This window comes from Cricetulus griseus, chromosome 4, assembly GCF_003668045.3.
Source record: "Cricetulus griseus strain 17A/GY chromosome 4, alternate assembly CriGri-PICRH-1.0, whole genome shotgun sequence".
NCBI classification, from domain to species: Eukaryota; Metazoa; Chordata; class Mammalia; order Rodentia; family Cricetidae; genus Cricetulus; species Cricetulus griseus.
Window position 1 is genome coordinate 33,608,454 of NC_048597.1, and position 24,311 is coordinate 33,632,764.

General features: G+C 38.9%; 1 protein-coding gene across 6 annotated transcripts in view; it reads left to right on the plus strand.

The window, feature by feature from the left end:
* Gpr15 (G protein-coupled receptor 15) overlaps window positions 1-24,311 on the plus strand; it is a 40,394-nt gene that overhangs the window by 8,527 nt on the left and 7,556 nt on the right. For 3 of the 6 annotated variants that reach the window (XM_035444440.1, XM_035444439.1, XM_035444441.1), the window contains one exon: window positions 1,394-10,589. In XM_035444440.1, coding sequence (XP_035300331.1) covers window positions 8,780-9,907 — 1,128 coding nt within the window. In that variant the 5' untranslated portion in view covers window positions 1,394-8,779 and the 3' untranslated portion in view covers window positions 9,908-10,589. Of the gene's footprint in view, window positions 1-1,393; window positions 10,590-24,311 lie in introns of those variants that run through there. The other 3 variants (XR_004769880.1, XR_004769881.1, XM_035444442.1) reach the window with 2 other exon arrangements.

A 24,311-nucleotide genomic window follows, 5' to 3' on the forward strand; every position in this document is an offset into this window, starting at 1 on the left:
CCCTAAGCTGGGCCAAGGCGAGCCTGAGCCGAGGGGTCTTGTGGGAGTTGTAGGAACACCGGAGGAAAAGCTGCTAGAGGCTGCGGAGAGCATGCCTGATGCGGCGCGGGGCATTGTGGGGAATGTAGTTCTCTCCGAAGGCGGAGCGGTGCGCATAGCAGAGGTCTTGGGTGAGGGATTATTACACCTCAGAAAAGGAGGGACCAAGCTACAGCAAGGGATGGGGGAGGGTCTTCGGTTACCCACAGCCAAAGGCTGTGATTTGTGTAAGTCACGTCTAACTCTCAGTCTTGTGCTTTCCCTACCATAACACCCTACCTCTAAGTATTAGTTCTACTGAGTAGATGAACGTTAAGGGGACCCTACTGTTCAAATATGGACACCACTCCTTCCCCATTTCCTATATCCTCCCTCCCATTTGAGCAAAGAATTCTGTTTTGTTTAAATCTAACTAAGGATATATACCCCCGCATACGGTAACTAAACTAAACTAACGATATAACCTATTGGAATGTTATTCTCATTTGAAGAAATCCGTCATTTGCGCCCTATCACAGGAAATTTTTCTTTTTAAATAAGTTTCAACTGGTTTATTTGAAACTTGTAAATCCTAAGGATACTAGATGTCAAAAATGCGGCTTTAAAGTGTGACTGTAATATGAAATCGAGTTTAGAGAACTTCATTTCGGACAGAAAAGGCCATGAGCAGCCTCGGAAACAGTAGACTGCACGACATGAAAGTAATGGAATGACTCTAAGCCCTCAAATATTTCTCAGGAATTTCTGAACAGGTAACAGGAACTTTTTTTAGTTATAAAGAAAAGCATTTGGCTTTGGCTCGTGGTTCTGCTTCGTCGTGGGCTGTGTCTGGAAATGGACTTCTGGTGAAGCATGACATCACATGGCCAGCAACAAGGAGGTGACAGTATGATACCTGCTTCTATGTTTGTAGAGTAGATAAACTGATGCTTTTACCCAGAACCTACCTAAAAGAGGCACGATGCTAGCCAAATACCCCATAACATCCAAATAATAGCAGGACTAGATTTTCATGTATAACATTAAATCAATTTACCAGGTGGTAGTGATGCACACGTTTAAGACCAGCACTTGGGTGGCAAAGACGGGCAGACCTCTGTGAGTTTGAGGCCAGCCTGGTCTATAGAGTGAGTTCCAGGACAGTCATGGCTGTTACACCAAGAAACCCTCTTTTGAAAATAAAAAAAAAAAAATTTAAAGCAAATTTGCCACAGGCATCAGTTTGAGAGCTCGATGGGTGTGTGTGAATAGTGAATGATGTATAGTCAGATTTGCCAATGCATTTATGTGCCAGACATCTTCATCCACTGGCCTTCATTAGAAGTCTACTTACTGGAGTAATTTGCTCAACCAGTGCAGGTAAAAGGGACATTTCAAGAAGAACAGAAGAAACAGCCTATGTTTATAGATGGAGAAACTGAAGCCCACTAGGCAAACGTGAGCACTTAAGTGAGTAAACTAATTTTATGACTTTAGACAATTAATAATCTTTAAGATAGAATTGTGTTTTTTTTCCAGTATATGTATATTTGAAAATGGCATCTATCCTATGTGATCATTGGAAGGAACAGATGAGAAAATGTATAAAACATCAGGCAGGGACCTGGTGATTATTAAAGAGCTGTTAAAGCATTATTTACAAATGAATGTCTACAGTGTTTGAATATGATTAGCATAAACAGCTTTTTTAAAACTCCTGATTCTCCCAGCGAAGAAGAAAAGCCTGTCTTGAATAGAGGTACAGGTGTCCTTACTCACTTCAGATGACTTCTGGACCTGTCTACTAACTAACTACCAAGTGACTAGGAACAACTAGCCAGGAAAATATTTCTGAAGTGCTTGGTTAGTCCTCTGCTCCTGGGGTCACAGTACACTAATAATGACACAGGGATAAATGTTTAAGGTAAGGGCTCTATGAAGGAGAATGTTGCTTTCATCCTCCAAACTCTGCAGAATGCCTGGACTCACTTGACACCTTTTAATCACAAACTTAGTGTCAACATGGAAGTGTGTGTTTGAGGTTTTGGCCACTCAGAATGGCTTGACACAGAAGACCTGAACTTCCTTCTGACACACAGTCCCACCAACCACACATTCACATTTCTGTTTTATCTCTGAATCTTTGGTGTTTTCCAATTTTTATTTATACTATGTTTTGTGGGTTGGCAAAACAGACCTATCATCAATTATTAGAGATAAATTTTTGCTCCTATTTCTTGCTGAGCTATTTGGGAACACCAGCTGCTCATATGCATTATTGACCAAGTACAGCCTAGCAACCATTCAGGATAATGGGTTATAGGCTTCAAACTAGGCATCTAGTGAAATTTGCTGAATTTGATGTTTCTAGTTTTCAGGAGGAAGGTGTTATAGATAAGTGCACTATAAATGAGCCCAGTAACAGAAGATCTATGTATTTAGATAATATCCTTTGTACAACTCTCTTCCATCCTGGGTTCTCTAATATTCTTAAATACAACTCTTCTTTTTTATTGTTTGCTGTTAGAAACCAAAACTTATGTTAATCAAAACGTAGCTATGTTGTATTAATCTCAAATACTTGTCCTGTTTTTTTCTTATAAACTTTGGAGCTCAGAAAGGAAACTAGAAATAGTTTCTGAGTCCTAGCCAAACCCCAAAGTCTTGATCAGAATTGCTTTGTATCTGTTCACTCTAGATCAATGACAAGACTTGATTCAGAAAAATAAAAAGCAAATAAAAATGTATCTTAAAATTCTTGTGTCTATTCACCAGAGAACACAACTTAGACATGGGTGTAAGCCAATAAAAAATCTTAATTAGCTGGTCAGCGACTACACTGGGTGTTCAGGATCCCAGTGCAGCCCTGAGCCTTTCTGAGAGTGAGCCACTTCTAAGCACAAAAATTATGTTCTGGTTGAGTTCATTAGCAAGAGCAGTTAGCAAGAAGCAGAACTGCAGAAGCTAAAAAGCAAAGTTAGTACATTTAGAGACTTTTACAGAACTATGGACTTTGATGGATTGAGTCTTTGTTTTACTCTTGGCCAGTGTATATGTATGTGCTCAGTTTTGTGGCCTGAATGGTACTTCCATTTTGTGCTACTATCTGGGGGCTTACTAAGGTCTGGGGTCCTATTGCAAAATATTAAACTCCATTCTTTTCATTTAGCAAATCCTATTAAGTGCCTCAAGGTGCAACAAATTATAGTTGTTTGATTCCTATTGCTTGTGCTAGACAATAGTAAATAAGCATTTGGAAATGAGAAAGTTAGTTAAAATTGTACTTTATTTTAAAAGACCATGGGTCCTTCTGCACCCCAGTCCCCATTAGTTAAACCACTACTTAAGCCTTAAATTTTATGACTCATTAGTCAACTGAAAGGATAGGAATGTAACTTCAAAAAACAGTTATCATAGATTTGTCAGCAGAGGCAGAGATTGAGTATACATAATATATTCAGATCTATTTGTTTGTGGGTTGCTTCTGATTTAACATGATGCACTGAATTAAAACATTTGTATAAAGCAAACAAAAGTGTGCTATGTTAACTACAAACATCTCTCCGTGTTAGTTTAATATGTGATGAAATGGTAAGGCTAGTGTAGAATGGAAGCTATTCCGGGGGATTTTGAAATGTTCTCGTTCTTTGGAAATGGCTCTCCAAATCCAAGCATAATTTAATCCTGGCTTATAAGCCTTTATGGGCCACATACTGCAGCCAGGAGTGTCTGACTCGTCTACTGTGTTGTATTGGCAAGGATATTAACATAAATAATTTGTTATGTAGAACATAAATCCGGTTTTATTTGCGTGCATATGGTGTATATGCATATGGGAATGCATCTGCTATCAGTACACAGATGGAAGTCAGAGGACACTTTGTGATAGTGGAATGTCTCCTCCCATCATGTGGTTTCAGGAAATCAAAACCTGGTCAGCAGGCTTGGCAGCAGGCGTTTTTTTACCCAGTGAGCCATCTTGCCATCTGAAAATCTACTATGACAAAGAGGCCTAAAGCATATTCTTCTGGAATAATAGCATAATTGTTATCCATGTAAACATGAGTCAACAAGGGAAATAATAAGCTAAATGGGATTCACTGATTACAGCAAATATATCACTCCTTGTTTGCTATGCTATTTTACTAAATTCTAATATCCCCAAGTAACTTTAGAAATAAAAAAAAAACCTCTTAGAGTGTGAACTGTTTCCTTAAAGTTCACTATTTAAATGATTGCATACTTTATTGCATTCATATAAGAAGTGAAGAAGAGCTTTTTCCTGCTGTTCCCCTGGGGCAGACAGGACTTTTCCTGTCTCCCTCTTCTCTCTGTCTCTCTGTCTCTCTGTCTCTTTACCTCTTTTCTGTTTCCTTCCCCCATCTTATCCTTTCCAATAAAACTTCTCACTTAAAAAAAAAGAAGTGAAGAAGAGAGTATTTTTAAATATAGATAATTGCATGTCTGTAAGAAAAGAAATAGTTTGCTTCAAGCTCCTTGCCATTTATCCTGGGACCTGTAAGCAGAACACACGTGAACATAAGACTTACATCTGAAATGACTTTGTGCCTCACTTTTTGTATTTAATCTGATGACATATCAACCAGCTTTTGGGGGGGGTCAGATCTGATAGGTGGAACGAAGCCAAAGTAATTTAATCACAATGGCAGAGGTTACAAATTAATTGGATTGCCTCTATTCTTATATAATGTTTAACCAATTCTTGTAAGTTGGAGCCTGCAAACTGCAGTTACAGCCATATAATGGGATAGTAGACTCACCTGAGCAAATGTCTCAATGGAGTAAACCTACCTCTTCTTGTTCAACTTCTTATCCAGTTCTGAACATATCTTAGGGATTGAACCAAAGTAGAGACTAGAAATTAAAAATAAAAATCCTAAAATGTTGCAAACTCCAGGTTAAAATCCTTATACAGGTTTCAGCTTTTGACATATCTTTAAGCTTTGGGGGAAAAATGGCCAAAGTAATTACAAAGCACAGCATATTGTGGTGTTTATTTTATGCTTCTAAACTTTCATGTGTTAAATACAGCATCCTAGGCTGCATCCCCAGTGACTGAGTTTATAAACCTAAATAGGTTTTAAGAATCCATAATTAGAGCCAGGCAGTAGTGACACATGCCTTTAATGCCAGCACTCAGGAGGCAGAGGCAGGCAGATCTCTGGGACATTGAGGTCAGGTTGGTGTACATAGTAAGAGCCTGTCTCAAAAAGAATAACATAAATAACACAAACAAGAATCCAATGGAACCATTTCTGGCAGGGATGGGGAAGAAAATTTGAGTGTTTTGCTGTTGTTGTTCAGTGAAAATCTGTCCTCAAGAGGTGCATGCAAACTTCAATTAAATTACTAATACTTTCGTCCTGGTTTTCTTCTTGAAGGAAGTTTGTCTATATTACCTTTTCACATGCTTATAGGCTCACTGATGCTTTTGACTTTTTAACTGGCTACTTTATCATTAGTATCTGCATGTGTATTTTAAAGGATGTTCAAAGTGCTAAAAATGACCCTTGCACTCAGGTTTCTTGGAACTTCCCTTATTTTACAGCCAGCCTTTATTGTGGGTTTTCTTCTATGCCAGCATGTTATTCTATGTTACTAAAAGCCAAGAATCATGCTACTTTCTCCCCACCTTTAGCATGAAACAGCCCATGTGTTTCCTAATGTAGGTCTGGAGGAGATAATATGGATCCATGGTGGATATTCTCATTATGAAGAATGCTCATTCTCATGTTTCACCACATGTCATATTCAGAGTTGCCACCTATGATAAAGCTAATCACCTTATCTATATCTGCTTCAAGGCTTTGATAAATGTCAGATTCATTAGATATGGTTTACACCCCCTAGCTCAGCAACTTCAGAAGCCTGAAAGAAAATTTAGGCCTACAGAGATTAAATAAAATTGTAAATGTTTAGCGAGTTTCTTTTTCTCTTTTGTTTGTTTGTTTGTTTGAGACTGGATCTCTCTATATAGTCCTGGCTGTCCTGAAACTCACTATGTAGACCAGTCTGGCCCTGAACTCACAGAGATCCACCTGCCTCTGCCTCCTGAGTGCTGAATTAAAGGCGTGTGCTACCTCACCCAACTAGCAGGTCTATTTTCGTCTACAGGTGTACATACCATTAAACTAATATTTTTCTCCAAAATAGAAACATAAATCCTTTTCCATTTTTATATTTTAATTCCTTTAAAATTTTTATTATAGTGTGTGTGTGTGTGTGTGTGTTGTATGTGTGTGTATGTAGGTAAGCAGGTACGTGAAGGAATGCTTGTAGGGTCAGTCCTCTCCTATCAAATAGCTTCCCGAGATCAAATTCAAGTTATCAAGCTTGGAAGCAAATGTTTACAAATAGCCAAGCCCATCTCACTAGTGCCAAGATATGTTCTTGACACATATCTAAGGGTTAAAAAGTCCCAGTCCCTTGCCAGGCAGCCATGCCGTATGCCATCAATCCCAGCACTCGGGTGGCAGAGGCAGGTGGATCTCTGAGTTGGAGGATAGCCTGGTCTACAGAGTGAGTTCCAGGACAGCCAGGGCTACACAAAGAAACCCTATCTCAAAACAAAACAAAAAACCAAGAAACGCTTATACCCAAATCAGCCTTATGTTATCAAATGCACAATAACTTCTGACTGCACAACTACAGAACATTTCTGTGACTGACCCTTCAACACAAGCTCATATAGATGCAGTGCTTAAGTATTCTGTTTTAAATGACTCTTTTTTTCCATGTAAATATTGTCCTACTTCAAACAATTTGAAAAAAATGAATTATTCTCTTAAATAATTAAAGTTTACCCAGTGGGAAGGATTTCTGTCCCAGAAATGTCAAACTGTTAATTAGTTTCTCTGAACTACAGTCTATATTTAGCAAATAATATATCCCCCCATGACAAGAATGAACGGCACAGAACAGTTGGGGACAAAGGAGAAGACAAGTCACCCCTTAGGTCAACTCCCGAGTGACTTCTTGACTGGCTGCATGGGAGAGAAGTCCTCTTCCTTCCATAATCGTAGGCCCCTTGCCTGGTCTCAGAGTTCAGAAGTGACCTGAGACCACAAGGAGGGAAAGCCAATGGGTCTTTTCAGCATACCATATATTTAAAAAAAAAAAATGCTCCTTCGGTAGAAAGGACTTCAAATATGTAGCATCCCTTCTTCTGGACAATAGTGACCATGAAACCGAACTTTTGAGCATTAAGTCAGATGGAAGGAGGTGAGGATAAGATACTCAACATAGGTCAGAAGGTGAAGAATTGAAATCAGTGGAGTCAATTTAAAAGGTTGTTATATTTTGCTATGATCTCTATATATGAGAAAAAGGAATACACATGAAAACGTGCCTTCTGTTTTAGTTTGTTCCTCAAATATTTTATTGTACTGAAATTCTGAAGCAAGCAACTCTCCTATGGAGGCATTTTATACAGTATTTGCATCTGTTGCCAATTCACTGATGTGTGGAGACACTCACTGAAAGGTGGTGGTTTGAAAGAAAAAAAAAAAAAAAAAACAGTAGCAAACACCTTTATTCCCAGTATTTGGGAAGATGAAGTAGAAAGGTGTTAAGTTCAAGGCCTCCCTGGGTGCACAGTAAGATCCTATCTCAAAAAAAGAAAAATCACTGCTGCAAAGATGTAGCACAGCACCGAGAAGAGGCAGAAATGAAGGTAGCTATGATTTGCAAAAGGAAAGTCTCTTGTATTTGGAGATGTAACCCTGAAATAAAAGAGAACTTTGTGATTGAGTTACAATAGCAAATGAGAAAGTAAAAATCTAAGTTAGTGCTTTTAAAACATGTTTGTAGTCTCCATAAATCACAGTAGCACCTATAGCTAGATTTGGCATTGATCCACAGAGAAAAAGAAAGACAGAAAGGAGGAGGGAAAGGAGAGGAAGAAAGGGAGAGAAAAGGAAAGAAATGGAGAGAGACAAGGCAGGAGAGGGAAAGGGGAAGAGAAAACAAGAAAGGAAAGGGGAGAGAGAAATGAATGGATGATAGAAATAAATCCTAAAATCATAAATAAAAGTACAAAATGCAATCCAAAGGATTTTCAAAATGAGTTTATCAAGATACGACTGATTATGAAACAAAAGAGCTAGATAAATGGGAATAATTCCATGCCTTAATTGCAATCATAATGTTTGCTGTGTGTGTGAACCTCATAGTTTAGGAAGGTTACAATTCCCTCTGTATGCAGTGAAAACCTAAGTGTGTGTGTGTGTGTGTGTGTGTGTGTGTGTGTGTGTGTACCAACACCGTGAGAAAATAGGGCGTCTTCATCAGCAGTATACAATTCTGTAACAGTATTTTAAAGGTGACATAGAAGGCTGCAATCAAATAATTTGGTGTCAAAAAGCCACATTCTTTTAAAGAAGTGAAAATAAAAATGTTGATTCATTTCTTAATTTCTGGATTTAAGAAAACCAATCAAACACCTTAAATAAAGAAGAAAAAAAAAAAACACCTAAGTTTCACAGGCGAGCACAAAGAAAGAAAACCACAACCACAGCCAACACCAATCACAGGGGTGCTACTTGTGGGCCTTCAGAAGACTGGCAGAAACTACATTTTTTTACCTGTTTTCATGTTTGTCCAAGATCTTGAAAGAGAGGGAGAGATAGAGACGGAGAGAGCAGAGAGAGGCAGAGAGAGAGAGAGAGAGAGAGAGAGAGAGAGAGAGAGAGAGAGAGACTGCATCTAGACGATCCCTTGAGTTCTCAAGTTCATAAGACACATGGCAGGTAAGAACGCTTACCAGATTCCGCATCCGACTTCAGTGATGGACCCAACAGCAACCCTTCTTTACCTGGATTACTATGAAGCTACAGGCACAGACCATCCTATCGTGGAGACTCTTCCCCACATCTCCTACACATCTGTCTTTCTCCCTATCTTTTACTCAGCCGTGTTCCTGACTGGAGTATTAGGGAATTTCATCCTCATGGTTGCACTGCATTTCAAACGTGGCAGCCGAAGATTGATCGACATCTTCATCCTCAACCTGGCTGCCTCTGACTTCATTTTCCTTGTCACGCTGCCCCTTTGGGTGGATAAGGAAGCCTCTCTGGGACTGTGGAGGACTGGATCTTTCCTGTGCAAAGGCAGCTCCTACGTGATCTCAGTGAACATGCACTGCAGTGTCTTCTTACTCACTTGCATGAGCATGGACCGCTACCTGGCCATCATGTGCCCAGCCTTATCCAGAAGACTGAGAAGGAGAAACTGTGCGTACACAGTCTGCGCCAGTGTCTGGATTATCTCCTGCCTCCTGGGACTGCCCACTCTTCTGGCCAGGGAGCTCACTCACATGGATGGCAAGCCGTACTGTGCAGAGGAGGAACCCACTCCACTAAAACTGATGTGGCATCTGGTAGCCTTAATTGTCACCTTCTTTGTCCCCCTACTGAGCATTTTGACCTGTTACTGTTGCATCACAAGGAGGCTGTGTGCTCATTACCAGCAGTCAGGAAAGCATAACAAAAAGCTGAAGAAGTCCATAAAGACCATCATTATTGTCGTGGCAGCCTTCATCTTCTCCTGGTTGCCTTTTAATACATTCAAGCTCCTGGCCATTGTTTCAAGGTTGCAGCCAGAACACCAGTTCTCTTTGGAGTCTTTTCAGCTGGCCATGGAGGTGAGTGGCCCCTTGGCATTTGCCAACAGCTGCGTCAACCCTTTCATTTACTATGTCTTTGACAGCTATATCCGTCGGGCTATTGTACACCGTCTGTGCCCTTGTCTGAAGAACTATGACTTTGGGAGCAGCACTGAGACATCAGACAGTCACCTCATTAAGGCTCTTTCCAACCTCATCCATGCAGAGGATTTTATCAGGCGGAGGAAGAGGTCTGTATCGCTCTGAAGGGAGCAATATTTCAGTGACATTTCAAGCTCTGTTGGCACTCCTAGGAAGTTGGGTATTGTCAGCAATGGAGAAAGAAAAAAGCATTAAAGATGAAATTGATATTGCTTCATAAACCCAAGGAAGTGTTGAATTTATTAAAGTCCTCCTGAAGAGCTCCTGTGTTGTGCTGCCTTTTCAGCTACGTGCTCTTACGTGGCAATCAAGTCAGCAAGGGAAAATACAAACTCCATTGTCCTTGAACTCATAGGCTGATTCTTCGTGTGTGTCAGTGCACCTTCAGGCCTTTCAAGACCATCCACCCCACTGTTCACACTGGGCTGTCTTTTGAAGAGACACTTTCATCCGAAGGTAGTGGGATACAGGACAACAAAGAAGCTCACTTGTACTCTGTAGCTCACAGTTCCTGAGTTACTGGGATGGATTCTGGTCCTGTTTACTAGTCTGTCTGGTGAGTCTTCGTCTCCCTCCAGCATTGGCTTTTATCCCAGGCCATTCCTGACAGCTTTGGTGTGGCAGGAAAAGTTCATGAAGATAAAGCCACTTTGCACTGAGTTTATGAACTGGAACTCACCTCATCACCTGATCTAAAATATGTTAACAAGGAAGCATGGTGCAAGGTTTGACCTTTGCCTTGTTAAAAAAAAAAAAAAAAAAAAAAAAAAAAAAAAAAAAAAAAAAAGTAGTAACAATACAGCTTATTATAATGCGATGGTAGCTGCTTTTTAAGGTTTTAATATGCTGTTTGTTTTCATTGCCTTTATAAATTAGAATTGGAATTTGTTGTAATTACATGTTTCTAATTACCTGTCATCTAGTTATCAAATGAAAATGTTACTACTAATGTAATTGGAGCTTGGAGGCTAGGGCCCACCCCCATGCAGATTATCACTTGGGGTTCTAATTAAAATGTTAGCGCTGCACATTGCTTTAACAATTCTTTTGCTTGGTATATATAATTTCAAGATGACATGGGATGTTCTGTATCCAGCCAAAGAAAAAGAACTGTAACAGAAGTGGTACTAGTGTCTTACACTCTCCCAAAGGCCTTGCTGGGTCTCCTTACCTAATACAATACTTACTGAGTCAGCTTACACCCATATTTAAAACAAAAAATCAAAATGCAGTTAATGGCAACAACAAAAGACCACACCTGCAAGTGGGCTATTGTAAGCTTGGGCTTTGGCTCCAGAAAACGTGGGGGTTTGGACCCATTGTTGGCCTAAATGAATTACTTTTTTTATTGCTAAATGTTGGACTTAGAAATAATAAAATACAGATTATTTTCAGAGACCAGCTTATCTAATGTCCCCAAGTATCTCTCACAGTAAGAACAATCTCTACTGGACATGTTCTTATACTGAACCTATTTTAAAGCTGAAAGTACAGATTTTGGTTAGACAAAGTATTCAATTTGTTTATTGTTATTCACTGTCACAAAATAAAATATTATGCCCTTTTATAAGTATTTTTCATATTAAAATATTAACTATAATAACATTAATACCAGTAGTTAACATACAGCTATTTAATAGATTGTTGCGTTTATAGAAAAAAAAGACTGTGTAAACCATAGCAAATAAAATTTTCCGAGAAACTTCAAAATTTGATTCCAAATAGTTGAACAGTTCTTCAAAACTTAAGCAAAAGCTGAACACAGAACACCAAGGGTACATTTTTATCATACAGAACAACGAAACACCTTAATAATCATCTAGAGTCACTGAGAAAGTCATTGGGAGAAAACCTGAGCTATCACTATAGGCACTGTCATTCATGTCTGGTCTTAACTGTTCTAACAACCAGTATCAGAATCAAATAAACAACACACACTGCCAAGAATTTTTAGGAGATAAATCTGGCATCCTAACATACTGTATCTTGCAGGTTACACCCAAGATTGGTAAAAACAAAATAACAGTAATAATCTGAAGCAATATGGTAAGGTTGCTTGTTTTCATTTACTTAAGCTATTCTATGTCTCTTAACGACAAAACCAAAAGTATACCAATGTTCAAAGCATTCCTGAAGTAGTTTTTTTGAATTTATCCCCAAAGAAGTGCTCCATTAAACCCTTGATAAAGTGTTACCTGATCATCAATGATCAGTTTTCACATAAATGTAATGAAAGCAGTCCCAGACACGCATCTGAAGATTCAGACTAACCTGATGCTTCTTGACATTCGAGTCATGTGTCCACTCTGACATGTCAAATCACTTCTGTGCTGACCGTCACAGTGATGAGGGAAGCTATGCGAATGACTAAGAATCGTCTACCAGTGGAGTCACAAACTAATTCTTTTTTTTTTTATAATGCAGAAAGCATGGTATGTGATAGTGGGTGGAAGAAATCTTACCCTGTGATTCATTTCAACCCCTCAAATCACTCTCCTTCCTTGCTGGCAATCTCAGAATTGAGAAATGACTTGTCGGCTGTGTCTGGCCTTATAAAAAGCAAGCCTCGGTTTTTCTACAGAGCTCATTCACAAAAGCCAGGCAATACTAAAATAACTGTAAATTTATTTTTAAAAGTCATGCCACTGGTGAGGCCTGCTAACAGGACGATGGCCGCAGCCTTGTCAGACTGGAAAAGGCAGAGGGTCATTCAAACTGCTACACTATTTGCATTTTCTAGATAATCCAATTTCTTTGGCTTCCTTAAATTGGCTTGAATTTTCTTCTGCAAATTCCTGTGATCAGTTGCTTTAAGTCATTTATTATTTTTTATTGAAGACAATGTAATTATGGCTGGAATTTATATAGTGTTGTCCAGAGGGAAGATCCTTCCAATATTCTGATTTTATTTTGCAGATTTAAAAAAAAAAAAATCTACCTTACAATGAGTTGCCCTTGTTGTTTCTGGTTATTTTAATCATTTCCACAATAAAACTGTATTTCATAACTGAATTGATAAGTTATAATTGTGTTATAAAATATGACTAGAGAGCCCCCCAAAACCCTTCTTTAAATGCCTACTACACCAATCTATTAAAATGGGTTCTTAGGACACAGTGAATTTTCAATTCCAACAGTCTACTTCCTATATATGTTAAGCTAGTATGCACAAGATTTTTAAAGCCCTAATGTAAAATTATCATGGGACCTTTCTTACTTGGCTATATATGATTAAGTTGAACTACAGTCCAGTTAGACAACTGTCAATTCAGAAGACATGGAACACAATGTTAACCTAACTTTATGATTTGTTGTATGTCTTTAGCTGATGTTACCAGTTTAACTTTTCTTGGTTATTTTTGTGTCTGAGTAAGAAAGTTTAGTAATTAACTAGTCTCCTATCACTCCCTTCTAAAAATTTGTCTTTAGCAATAGTACTCCATACCTGTCAACATTGATAGTAAATTTAACACTTTATTAGTGCTTATCAATTCTTTTTAGAAAATACTTAACTTTTGTCTCATTGCTCACTCAAAGGAAGTATAAAATATTCTCCATCCTAGCATGTTTTTGATGTGTGTTCCAAAATGCATCTTTTTGTTTGCTCTTGATTATGTATAAGGCATGAACTGTAAGTTGTTTGTACATCAAATAAATTTTATGCATAAAAATGATATAACACTAAACACTACCTTTAAAATTTTTTTTCCTGCTAGTCCTCAGCAAACTCAACTTTGCTCTGTTCCTTATAAAGCACGGACCTCTGCAATTAATGGAAATCATTTGTGAAATTGTCACATATTCTTGAATTTGTCGATTCCAGAATAACTTAATCAACTCCATAGCAATTTAGTGAAGTGTAAAATTCAGAAAAACTGCCTGAATTACAGAAAATGAGCCTAAATGAGATGTCAATCCTAAGTATATGGCCTCACTCTAGCTAAATGATTCATTACTCTTCTCAATATGCTTGTGGTTTGAACATGTGATTTTTATGCTATAGATCAGTGGGGTTCCTTAAAAACAATCATATCACACACACTAAACTAAACATATAGTGTTCATCATAAACAATGTATTGTGATAATTTGTTAAATCTCCCTATTGTATGTATGCTTGTTAGAGAAGATAATGCAATTACTCACAAAAAAACACTTTCTCAGATATGCATACTTAAGTATACAAATCTATCATGGCTGATAAGCATCTATTAAATATTGTTACTATGATTAAGTATCTTATTGTGGTTTCTCAGGACAATTAAATCTTTCACCTTTTTACTAGTATTCTAGATAAATTACTTGAGCTGAATGTAACTGTTCTCTATTTCATAAAATATGGAATACAGTGTTGCTGTTAAACAAAGAAAAGAACATGCAAAACAAGAATGAAGTACTGATTGATACTCAAGTAGAGCCTGTTATATTTAAGAAGATTACAAGTCAAATAAATGTCTTTGGTCTTTTCCAGTGCTGATGAAACATGCACGCTTGCTTATTCTGTACAGCTCCCAATTGCTTATTACTTCAGCTAATAGAGAGCCAGCTGTATTCACCTCCTGAGTTGTGATCAGTCCCTCAAGGAAGTGTTTACGTGGCATGCCCAGTGAAAACACTGTCTCTCTTCATAAAAGTTGTTTTAGACTCTTATAGATCATTTTAAACACAAGAGGAATTCTGGCCAGTTTTTCAATTATTTTCAAAGGACAAACTGAAGAGATGTGCAGTCAACCTCGGTGAGGCACGTCTTTAATCCTAGCACCCGGGAGGCAGAGGCAGAGGCCAGCTTGGTCTATAGAGCTAGTTCCAGGACAGGACAGCCAGGGCAGTTACACAGAGAAACCCTAACTGGAGAAAACAAAACTAAGGAGAGAGAGAGAGAGAGAGAGAGAGAGAGAGAGAGAGAGAGAGAGAGAGAGAGAGAGGAGGAGGAGGAGGAGGAGGAGGAGGAGGAGGAGGAGGTGAGCAAAGCAAACATCTCTGAAGAATGTTCCAGATACCATGACTGACTGGGTAAGATGCCCTCTCACTTGCCCTCAGTCTCCAGCAAAAACAAAACTAACAGCTCAGGTAGAGAAGTGGTAAATGAGAAACGGAACTCCGCCTGCGGTTTCACTTTTGAAGCAAAAATACAAATTCACAGGGCTTGAAGACAGATGGAAAGGGCTACTCTGTTTGTAATGAAAAGGTTCACTGAGTGAAAAGCTGACTCCTATATTATCAAAACTAGTTTAAAATCAGGAAAACTTAGCCAAGAATTGGAAGAGTCAATGCAAAACTGCACAATACATGAAGCTTCAAGAGTTTAAAGTCAAAGCCATTTCATCTCCATAATTAAAAACTGGCAATAGTCCTGTGAAAAATATTCACACAAATAATCAAAGTAACCATAGTAGCATAATAGAGCACTGGTTTACCTATAAAACTGGCAATCATTTATCCATTAAATACTGTTTGGCCGAGGCTACAACTGTGCTTTGCAAGGGAGGATTTACTAGGTGTCATCTGACTAAGCTTTCTAAATGCAATTTAGAAATCTCTATCAGGGACAAGTCCACTTACAGGATTTCAGCCTGGCAAACAAACATGGGCACATCCATGGAAGGACTTGCACAAGGAAGTTTCTCCATCTATTTTTATTGCAGCCCTGTTTGTAGAATTACATGTCCAGAATTGACTAGATAGCATTCATGTACACGCTTTACTATCACATACTATGCAGCCATAAGAAAATATCCTGAGACCTTTAACTGACTCCTTCAAAGCAACCATTTAAGAACTGCCGTGTAATGGGGAAGGGCCTAGGCCTGGCCCAGGATGATGTGGTAGACGTTGGGGAGCCCCTTTTGAGGGCCTTACCTTGCCTGGGGAGTGGAGGGGGGATGGCTAGGGGCAGGTGGGATGTTGCAGGGGAGGGGAGGGAGAGGGAGAAGGGATTGACATCTGAAGCAAGCTTGTTCCTAATTTGAACTAATAAAATAAAATAAAAATTAAAAAAAGAACTGCTGTGTATTTAAAAATTTAATCCAAAGTTAACCCAAAGTTCAGGCACACCTTCATTTTATATTAGCACACTTAATATCAACTCTAATGTGTTTTTGTCTATCTCCCAGAAAGAGAGAGTTCTTTTCTAATTCTGCAGCATGAGTGGGGTCTGGAGAACTGTTTTCATATTTGAAAATCTCAGCCAGGTGGGTGTGGTGTGCACTTTTAGTCCCAGCACTCGGGAGGCAGAGGCAGGCAGATCTCTGTGAGTTCGAGGCCAGACTGGTCTACAAAGCAGATGTGAGGATGGTCAGAACTTTACACTGAGAAACCCTATCTTGAAAAAAATCACATACACACGCGCGCGCGCGCACACACACACACACACACACACACACACACACACACACACACACACCAAGAAAAAAAAATAAAGTCCCATCTCTTTGTCCCTCATGAAATACTCAACTGGAACTAAACCAGAATATCATTACTGAAATTAAAATAAAAAATTCTTACAACTGTTTCAAATATTAAAAGCTTATGTTTTGCTTTTTTATTGATTTCTTTTGTTTCTGATACATTATGAGTATGAAAGGTAATGTGTACACTTCATTATACATCATTTAAAAATTATCTGAACGCTGGCATTTCTTGGTCATTCTAGCTGTTATATGATTAAAGAAATGGATGATGCAGTAACCTTCCCTTGACTTCCTTTGAATCTGTATAACAGATGTGTTATTCAATGAATGTAAGTTCTTTATGATTGTAACCAAAAATAGTGATACTCAGTCACTATGTAAGAGAGCTGTGCTTCCAGATATGGCTGGGCTGTCACACATCTGTCCACAGGCCCCAGGTATAGATTCCATATTTGATGTTGCATGACTTAATAGGCTATGAACTTTGGGGGGGAAGGGTATTATAGAGATAAATAAGACATATTCCAAAAAGGAAATGTGAAAACACTATGCTGGAAAATAATTTCTTGCTTACTGTTCCTAAAAAAAGAGCAGAACAAATTCTACAAGCCATATTTTAAAATTTCTACTGAAAGCCACCTGTATATCTAGCATTTAAATAATCAGGCCAGCAGGTATTTGAAAAGCACTTAGACCTGTGAATCTACTTAGAACATCTCTCAGAAGTTCGTATAAGGTTTCAGCTGGTTGGTTAATACAGATATATGTATATATACTCATAGTTAAGTCATAATCATATATATGGAAATACAGAAATATTTCCTGAGATCTCCTGAGCCGTGGCTGTGCTCTGAAGACAGGGAATTTGAGGTGGAATCAAGAGTTTCTTTCTTCAAAGGTCAACAGACTTTTTTGGCTTTGATGACAAAGTGCAGAATAGTCTACAAACATAAACCTGCCAACGTTTGGAAATGGTTCACCAGATTAAAAAAATATTGCAAATGCTACAAACATTTATGTCAATAGGTAGAAAATATATAATAACCTTTCCCCTCTTGCCTGAATTGGGGGACCTACCAACCCTGCTCTCTGGAACAATGGACTCTAGTTTGCATTAGGTATGGAGGAGAGACCAAAGAAATGCCTAGAGGTGGAATCAGTACCATCTCTGTTGCAGATTTTTTATTCCAATCCCTGTTCCATGTGTTTTGTATGCTAGACACATCATGGAATTAAAATAAAGAATTTCCATAAATGTTAACTATAAAAAAAAGTTACTTCTAGTTTTTTTGATGTTTGGTGAAGCAAAACCTAAAAGGCTTGGTAGGGATGGTAATATGTGTTACTGTAAGCAGGAGATATCGTGGGGGAGGGGGGATCCATGTCTCTAGAGGACCTTTGACCTGGCAGGGAAGAGTCAGAATGTCTCCAGCCCCCTTTCTCTCCCTCCACTTTGAATATCCCCATCAAGTATAGCCAGTGTGAGTAGATCAGTTCAGCCACTGGCCCATCTTCAGACAAAGAAATCCCTCCATTTAACTCCTTTTTTTTCTGTAATTATTTCTGTTTTTGTGCTTGTCTTCTCTCTGTTCAGGTCAAAACAACACCAGTGGTTTTTAAGATGTCAAATGGATATTTTTTTTCTCTCCCTCATTCTATATGCAAAACACAGAAAATGAGAAACAAGAAACCGCTCATGTTTTTAGGAAGAACAGAGTTTAAAAATCTGTGTCAAGATCCAGTTTAATTCCGTTACAGTTAATGTGCCAAATTTCAAATGGAAATTCAGTCCTGTGCATTTTTAAATTGTGTAACAACTATTGATTCTAAAATAGGCATATCACAATGTGCCTGATAGATAGAATTAAAGCTCATTTACATACATTGTTACAGATTGCAGTGCAAACACTGTTCTCAGAGGAATTGTTAAGATCATCTAAGTCAACCCACTCATTTTTCAAATGTGAAAACTAAAAGAAAGGAAGAATCTACTCAAAATTTTGTTTGTTTTTCTTTTAAGATAGAACCATAGATATGGTAACAAAGGCTGTTCTAATGCGACATAGAGTTAGTCTGGTTGGTAATAGCCACAGATCTGAGTGCTCTATGTGCCCCACCCAACCACGGCCCTGCAAACTTCCCCGGTTCTTGCATCTTTCAGCATACAGTAGCTAGGGAGATAATGCCTGGTGTAAAAGAGACCTTAAAGATCCAGGCTCCTGCCCTGAGAAATGTGTCCTCTGGGCCTCGGTGTTGTCTACTAGAATGAAAACTCTTAGTCTAGTGGTATAGACACTGTTACCATCAGTGCTGAAAGTTCAAATTTCGAACTCTAAAGGGCATTGTTGCCTGTCCAGCATCCATCCTCACACTTTTTTTTTAATAGCAATAGTTAAGGATCTTGGGACTCAACCTCAAGCAGTTTACTGCTTAAATTAATTCTCACTCACACAATAAAGCTTTGGTAGACTTCAAGCCCTCCATGCCTCTACACCATAGCCACAGGGCAAGCCTGTAAAAGACCATCGGGCTGTTTGAGAGGCCAGTCTCTGTTGTTCCTTTCCCTCTGCACCATACTGAAACTGTTAGCCCCCATGATGACCACAAAGGGGCCCGTCTTAAAGTTTACAATGGTCAGTGAAAACAAAACAAAAAAAAAAAAACAAAACAAAACTGAGCCCACTCCACTCAGTCTTTGCTGGCATGGCTGAACCTGCAGATGAGTCCATCCCAAAGTCCTTCCTACAACTACGCATTCCAAATAGCTGGACTAAAACACACTTGCTAAAGCATATTTGTTTTAACTTTTACTTGAAACCCCAAGGGATCTAATTCACACTAGTTCTTTGGGAGTTCCAACGGTACTGCCTTTAGTTAGTTGTACCTCAGTGTACAAGTTTTCAAAATATGTGCCTAACAGGACAAATTCAAAGAAAAGGGAATAACTGTGGCTCTGGGGAAGAACTATTCATAAACAAAGTTCAACAGAGAGATTAGGAGCATTTAACATTTAAAAGTATAGCATTTAAAAGTATAACTTTTGGGTTTGTTTGTTTGTTTGTTTTTATTGCTATCCGGTCCTTTAAGGATGTGTTCAGTAGGGCAATGTTCCTATGCAGATCCATTGACTTGTGCTTATTATCTGGAAAGAGCTTTGACCCAGAAAACAGTGTCAGTTTAGAAATTATAGAGCAACTCATGGTGTACCAGATGCTCAAAAAAAGATGGAATATGATTCCACTGCCATATTTTGTAAATAGAATATATATATACATATATATGTATATATATATTGTATATACATATATATGTATATATATTGTATGTGTATGTATAATATATTACATATATATTAATTTAAGATGAATATAAGATGATGTGTTAGTGTAAATATTTCCCAAAGATTGCTTGGGAAGTACTTAATAACAAAGTGAATTTATTGTTATCTGAGGTTCAAATTCATTTGAGTGCCATATTTTATCTGACAATCCCGTATGAGGACACGGAGGGAAGAAATGGGAGGTTATAGTCCTTACAATGCTGAGTGGCTTCGCATTCTTTACACATAGTGAACAGCTAAGTTGGGCTCATGGAATAACTTCAGGCTTTTGAACATTGCATCAAATAGACCTCTCCAGTGTTAACTCTCAAGCCTCTGGTGGCACTCCTCATTGTCCAAGGATAAGGATGCTTACACTTCTTTTTATGTAATTCTTTTTGTTGATTATTCAGGAATCTCACATCACGCACCCGGCGGTGCTCACCTCCCAGTCTTCCCCTGTCTACCCCCTCCCCTACAACCTCCCTCCTCCATTGGAAATGGGAAAAAAAAAACAAGTCCATTTTCTGTTGTCTATATATTCACAGAAGCATGGTCAAATTCCTAGTGCCCAGCCCCACAAGGGAGGATGAGTCTTTCTGCACCTTTATCTGCACTAGAAGCCATCAGCTGAGGAAAATCTCATGGTGGCCAGAGCAGGGAGGAACTAGCTATTCCACATTGCCACCACCAGAGCCCCAGTGTGTGTTCACACTTCTTTAGCTGCCAGCTTTCCAGTCAAGAAGCTCTATCCATTCACCACCCCCTACACCTTTTGCCTCTGAGAATAAAGCATGCCTTCTTCACTGCCACACAGCCTCAAAGACCAGCCTTGCTCTAAAGTGTACGTGGGATCATTTTCTCATTGAAATTTCTTAAGAGGAGTCATTGGTGCCCAGTATACCTGGCTCATGGGGAGGAGGGCACACTGAAGCCTTGCTTGCTGAGGAGCTTGGCATAGAAAGTAGTGGCTTTCTCCAGTAGGAAAGTCTAGGCCGCCATAGACAGCTACATCCCTTCCCTAGGAATTCTCAAGAAGCCCCTCTGTGTGCTCTGTAGGACTCCAAGCATTATGAAAGATACCCTCAGACGTTATACTTTATTATCTGCTTACTGTGATCTTGCAACCAACCCACTTGGTTATCTTGCATTCATTTTATCTGGATGTCTACTTGAAATTTCAGATTCACATTCTGCTATATAGGTTTCTTTTCTGGGAAGAAATCTCACAACTTTTAATATAGCATGACTAAAGTAAAACCTGGAGGAGGAAGTGAACCATTTTCCCAGGAGGACTGTCTCAACCCTTGAATATTTATTAACAACACTTTCCCTATTTAAAAAATGCAACGAGTTTTAGGTGCTTGGATTGTTAGAGGATTCTTGGTGAACCTCAATTCTCAATTAATACCTTAAAAATTATTGGATGGATTATCAGCTTTTTCTGTATTCTATTTTCAAAGCTCATTTGTTTTATCAACAAGTTTGCTTCTGTGGCTTATGGGCTTTGGTGAGGTCTATGTAAGAGACCTCAGTGTTTTCCTGAATGGCTGGAAGAAACGGGACATAACTGATCAATTCATAAGAAGGAATGTGTAGGTGCTACAATGACTTTTTAATCGAGTCTAATTTTAAGAATTAAAAGAACTCTTGAGAAGAGTATAGTGACAAAAGGAAGGTAAAGATGTGTATGGTATAGCAGCACTATCTGTAATAGCCAGAAACTGGAAGCAGCCTAGATGCCCCTCAACCAAGAATGGATAGAGAAAATGTGGTATATTTACACAATGGAGTACTACTCAGCAGAAAAAACAATGGAATCTTGAAATTTGCAGGAAAATGGATGGAACTCGAAGAAACCATTCTGAGCGAGGTAACCCAATCACAAAAAGACAAACATATGGACTCACTCATATGTGGATTTTAGACATATAGTAAGGATTACCATCCTACAATCCACACTGCCAGAGAAACTAGTAAACAAGGAAGACTCTAAAAGAGACAAACTTTGTCCCCTGGAGAAGGGGAAAGGGTCACCATCCCCTGAGCAAATTGAGAACATGGGAAGAGAGGGGAGGAAGCTATGAGAGTGAGAAGGGAAGAAAAGGAAGGATCCAGAGGTCATGAGGAAGCAGAAATTTTGAGTCAGGTGTAGATTAGAAGAAAGGACATATGATAGGTAGGACTTTAGTTGGGGGGGGTGGTAGAGGAGGAAGGGAGGGAGAAGAGAACTGGGATCTTCATGTAATTCAATCTTGTTTGTAATTCAAATATATAAAAAAAAATTAAAAAACTAAAAAAAAAAGAAAACAGAAAGACATGTGTAAGGTTAGGAGAAGTGTTCACCTCGCTGTGCTGAAAGACCATCGTGGCTCACAGAGAAAAAAAAAGATGTGTATGATAGATTAATAAGGGAAATACTATGAAATTAAATGATCCTGCTTGGAGATGAAAGAGTAAGACTCCCAAAACTAGTACAAAGCCATACAGGGGCAGTAGATCTGCTAGATTGATAGAGAAGTTGGTGGCTCTCACACAGCTGACCCGCGTTTGACAGTCTTTACCCCATGAGTTTGTAGAACGCAGTGTCTGGAGAGGACTGCTGTGGAAGCAGCCCTACAGCATGGCATCAGGAGAGAAAGCCCCCTGGACGCCAGCTCCAGGAGTAAAACTACCTCAGCCCTTGCTAGCCAAAACACCTCCCGAAGCAGTTCTTTGCTCTCTTCTATCTGTTCAAAGTGCATCTTTCATGAGCAGAAAGCAGAAGCAAAACGTTCTCTGACCAATCCTCATTGCTTTCTGGTAAGGAAGACTCGTGTGTGCAACACTGATCTAGGGTGATTCCTTAACTGTGCACCTGGACAGATGTAAATACTAGGGAAAACAGCTCTGGGAGTTTGTTTCTCATTATTCTAATAATGAACTGCATGCAAGTCAGGTTTTTCTTTGTATATGCTCTGTGTGGGTATACTTACACACCCTAGCTAAACCCCTAGATTTACAACAGGGAGCAATTCAGCTCTCAAGCAAGCCCTCTCTTCAGTGCCCAGCACTGTCACAGAAGGCCACCGGAGTCAAACTGCCGGGAGCTTGCCATACAGCAAGAGTCTGAAAGCCTTAATGGAAGTTCTCCTCTAGTCTGCATTTTCCTTCATTTCAGTGGATTCTGTTCTACCCAAAAAGACTATGCTGACTTTTCAAGTTCTGAGCTGGATTGGCAGATTGCACAGCACAGTGCTTCCACTCTCCATGCCTCTACTCCACAGATGTGACTAACCAACTGTGCTGGTTCCTGCAACTTGTAAAATACAATAGAGAGTTCCTCTGCAAACAGATTCTCTATTGGCCAAAGGAAATTGGCTTCTGCTTCCTTCCTTATTTAACACAGGCCTTTAAACCCCTGAGTAATACAGACTACAAAGGCTTTGTCAGGTTCTCTTGCAATAAACCATTCCCACACAGTAATAACTACCCCAATAATTAGCCTTCTCTCAGCATGCTAATAAACCAGCCTTCTCTATCTGTTCCTGTTCATCTTGTGACGTCCCTGAATTCAGTAGTCACAAATAATTAACATCCATCCTTCAAGAAGGTCATGCTGCTTGCTATAAATACTCTGCAAAACAATGCGTCTTCTTACAGGCTTAGAGTTTACAATCCAAGCCAGTGTTTGTCAGCTTGCCTAATGAGATTGGAGTTCAACTGAAGTAGGAAGTGTATAAAATATGAGGGTGCTATTGCTCGCTTGCCTTATGCTTTAATACTAATCAAATAAAATTCTTTGTATCAAAGCGGTGAATTTTAAAACTGCCTAAGTAAAAATTTTGTCAGGCACAATGTGTAATGGGTTAGTTGGGAGAAGAACACAGATAATGACATAACAGTAAATTCATCCTTCCTTCCTTCTGTTCACAAACATAATCCATCACTAAACCAAATATTAGCAGGACATTCTGTATAGGTGTTTTATTAAGTTGTTCCTAAATATTAAAAATTGTTTAAAGGAAAGCCAACAGGTTACCATGCAAGTTAACCCTGGGTCTAAAACTGGTAGGATTAAGGTGGATGGAGATACATCTGGTCCCACCTTAAACTAAGTAAACTTGCAACATTCTTATTGCATACCTTAATTTACTCAAGCTTATAATCATAATGCTACCCAGTCTAACACTTTGACCTGGGTAATCTTAAGGAATTTTCATAAATAGAAAAAAAAGTAAGCAATTGGATTAGAGTCCAACCTGTTCACTTGATCAATACTGCTTTGGCCAAATAGTTGGTGTTCTCTGTCCTGTGTACTGAGCTATGGAAGTTTCTTCAGTTTCAAAGGTTCCCTTTTTACTGCTTTCAGTCACCTTCCCAGTTTCCAAAGCTCCTGCATTCAGAGTCTCAGTCTATCCAGGCTTACAAGGTGAAATTAGCGGATAGGAAAGAACTTTCTGAGATAGGCCTTATGGCTAAGGGAATCCAAAACGCCATTGGTTTCCCTTGCTTCACAAGGGAACATGTGAACCTTGACAGTAGTAAAAGGTCTAGGCCAAAATCCTTGTCTCCTCTCTTGGTATATGAACAAGCATCTCCTTTCTAAGCAGGTGATATCACAGGTCTGGTTTGATAAGGTGGTTTAGATCTGAGTCCCAGGTAGAGTTACACAGGACTGTAGTTTGTTTTTCTCCTGGGGCTTAAGAGAGTTATCTAATTGCAAACTGTTCCAAACCTTTAAACAAAGAATGGCTGTAGTTTAAAAAAATGGAAAAAAACAACAACAACAAAAAAGTGTC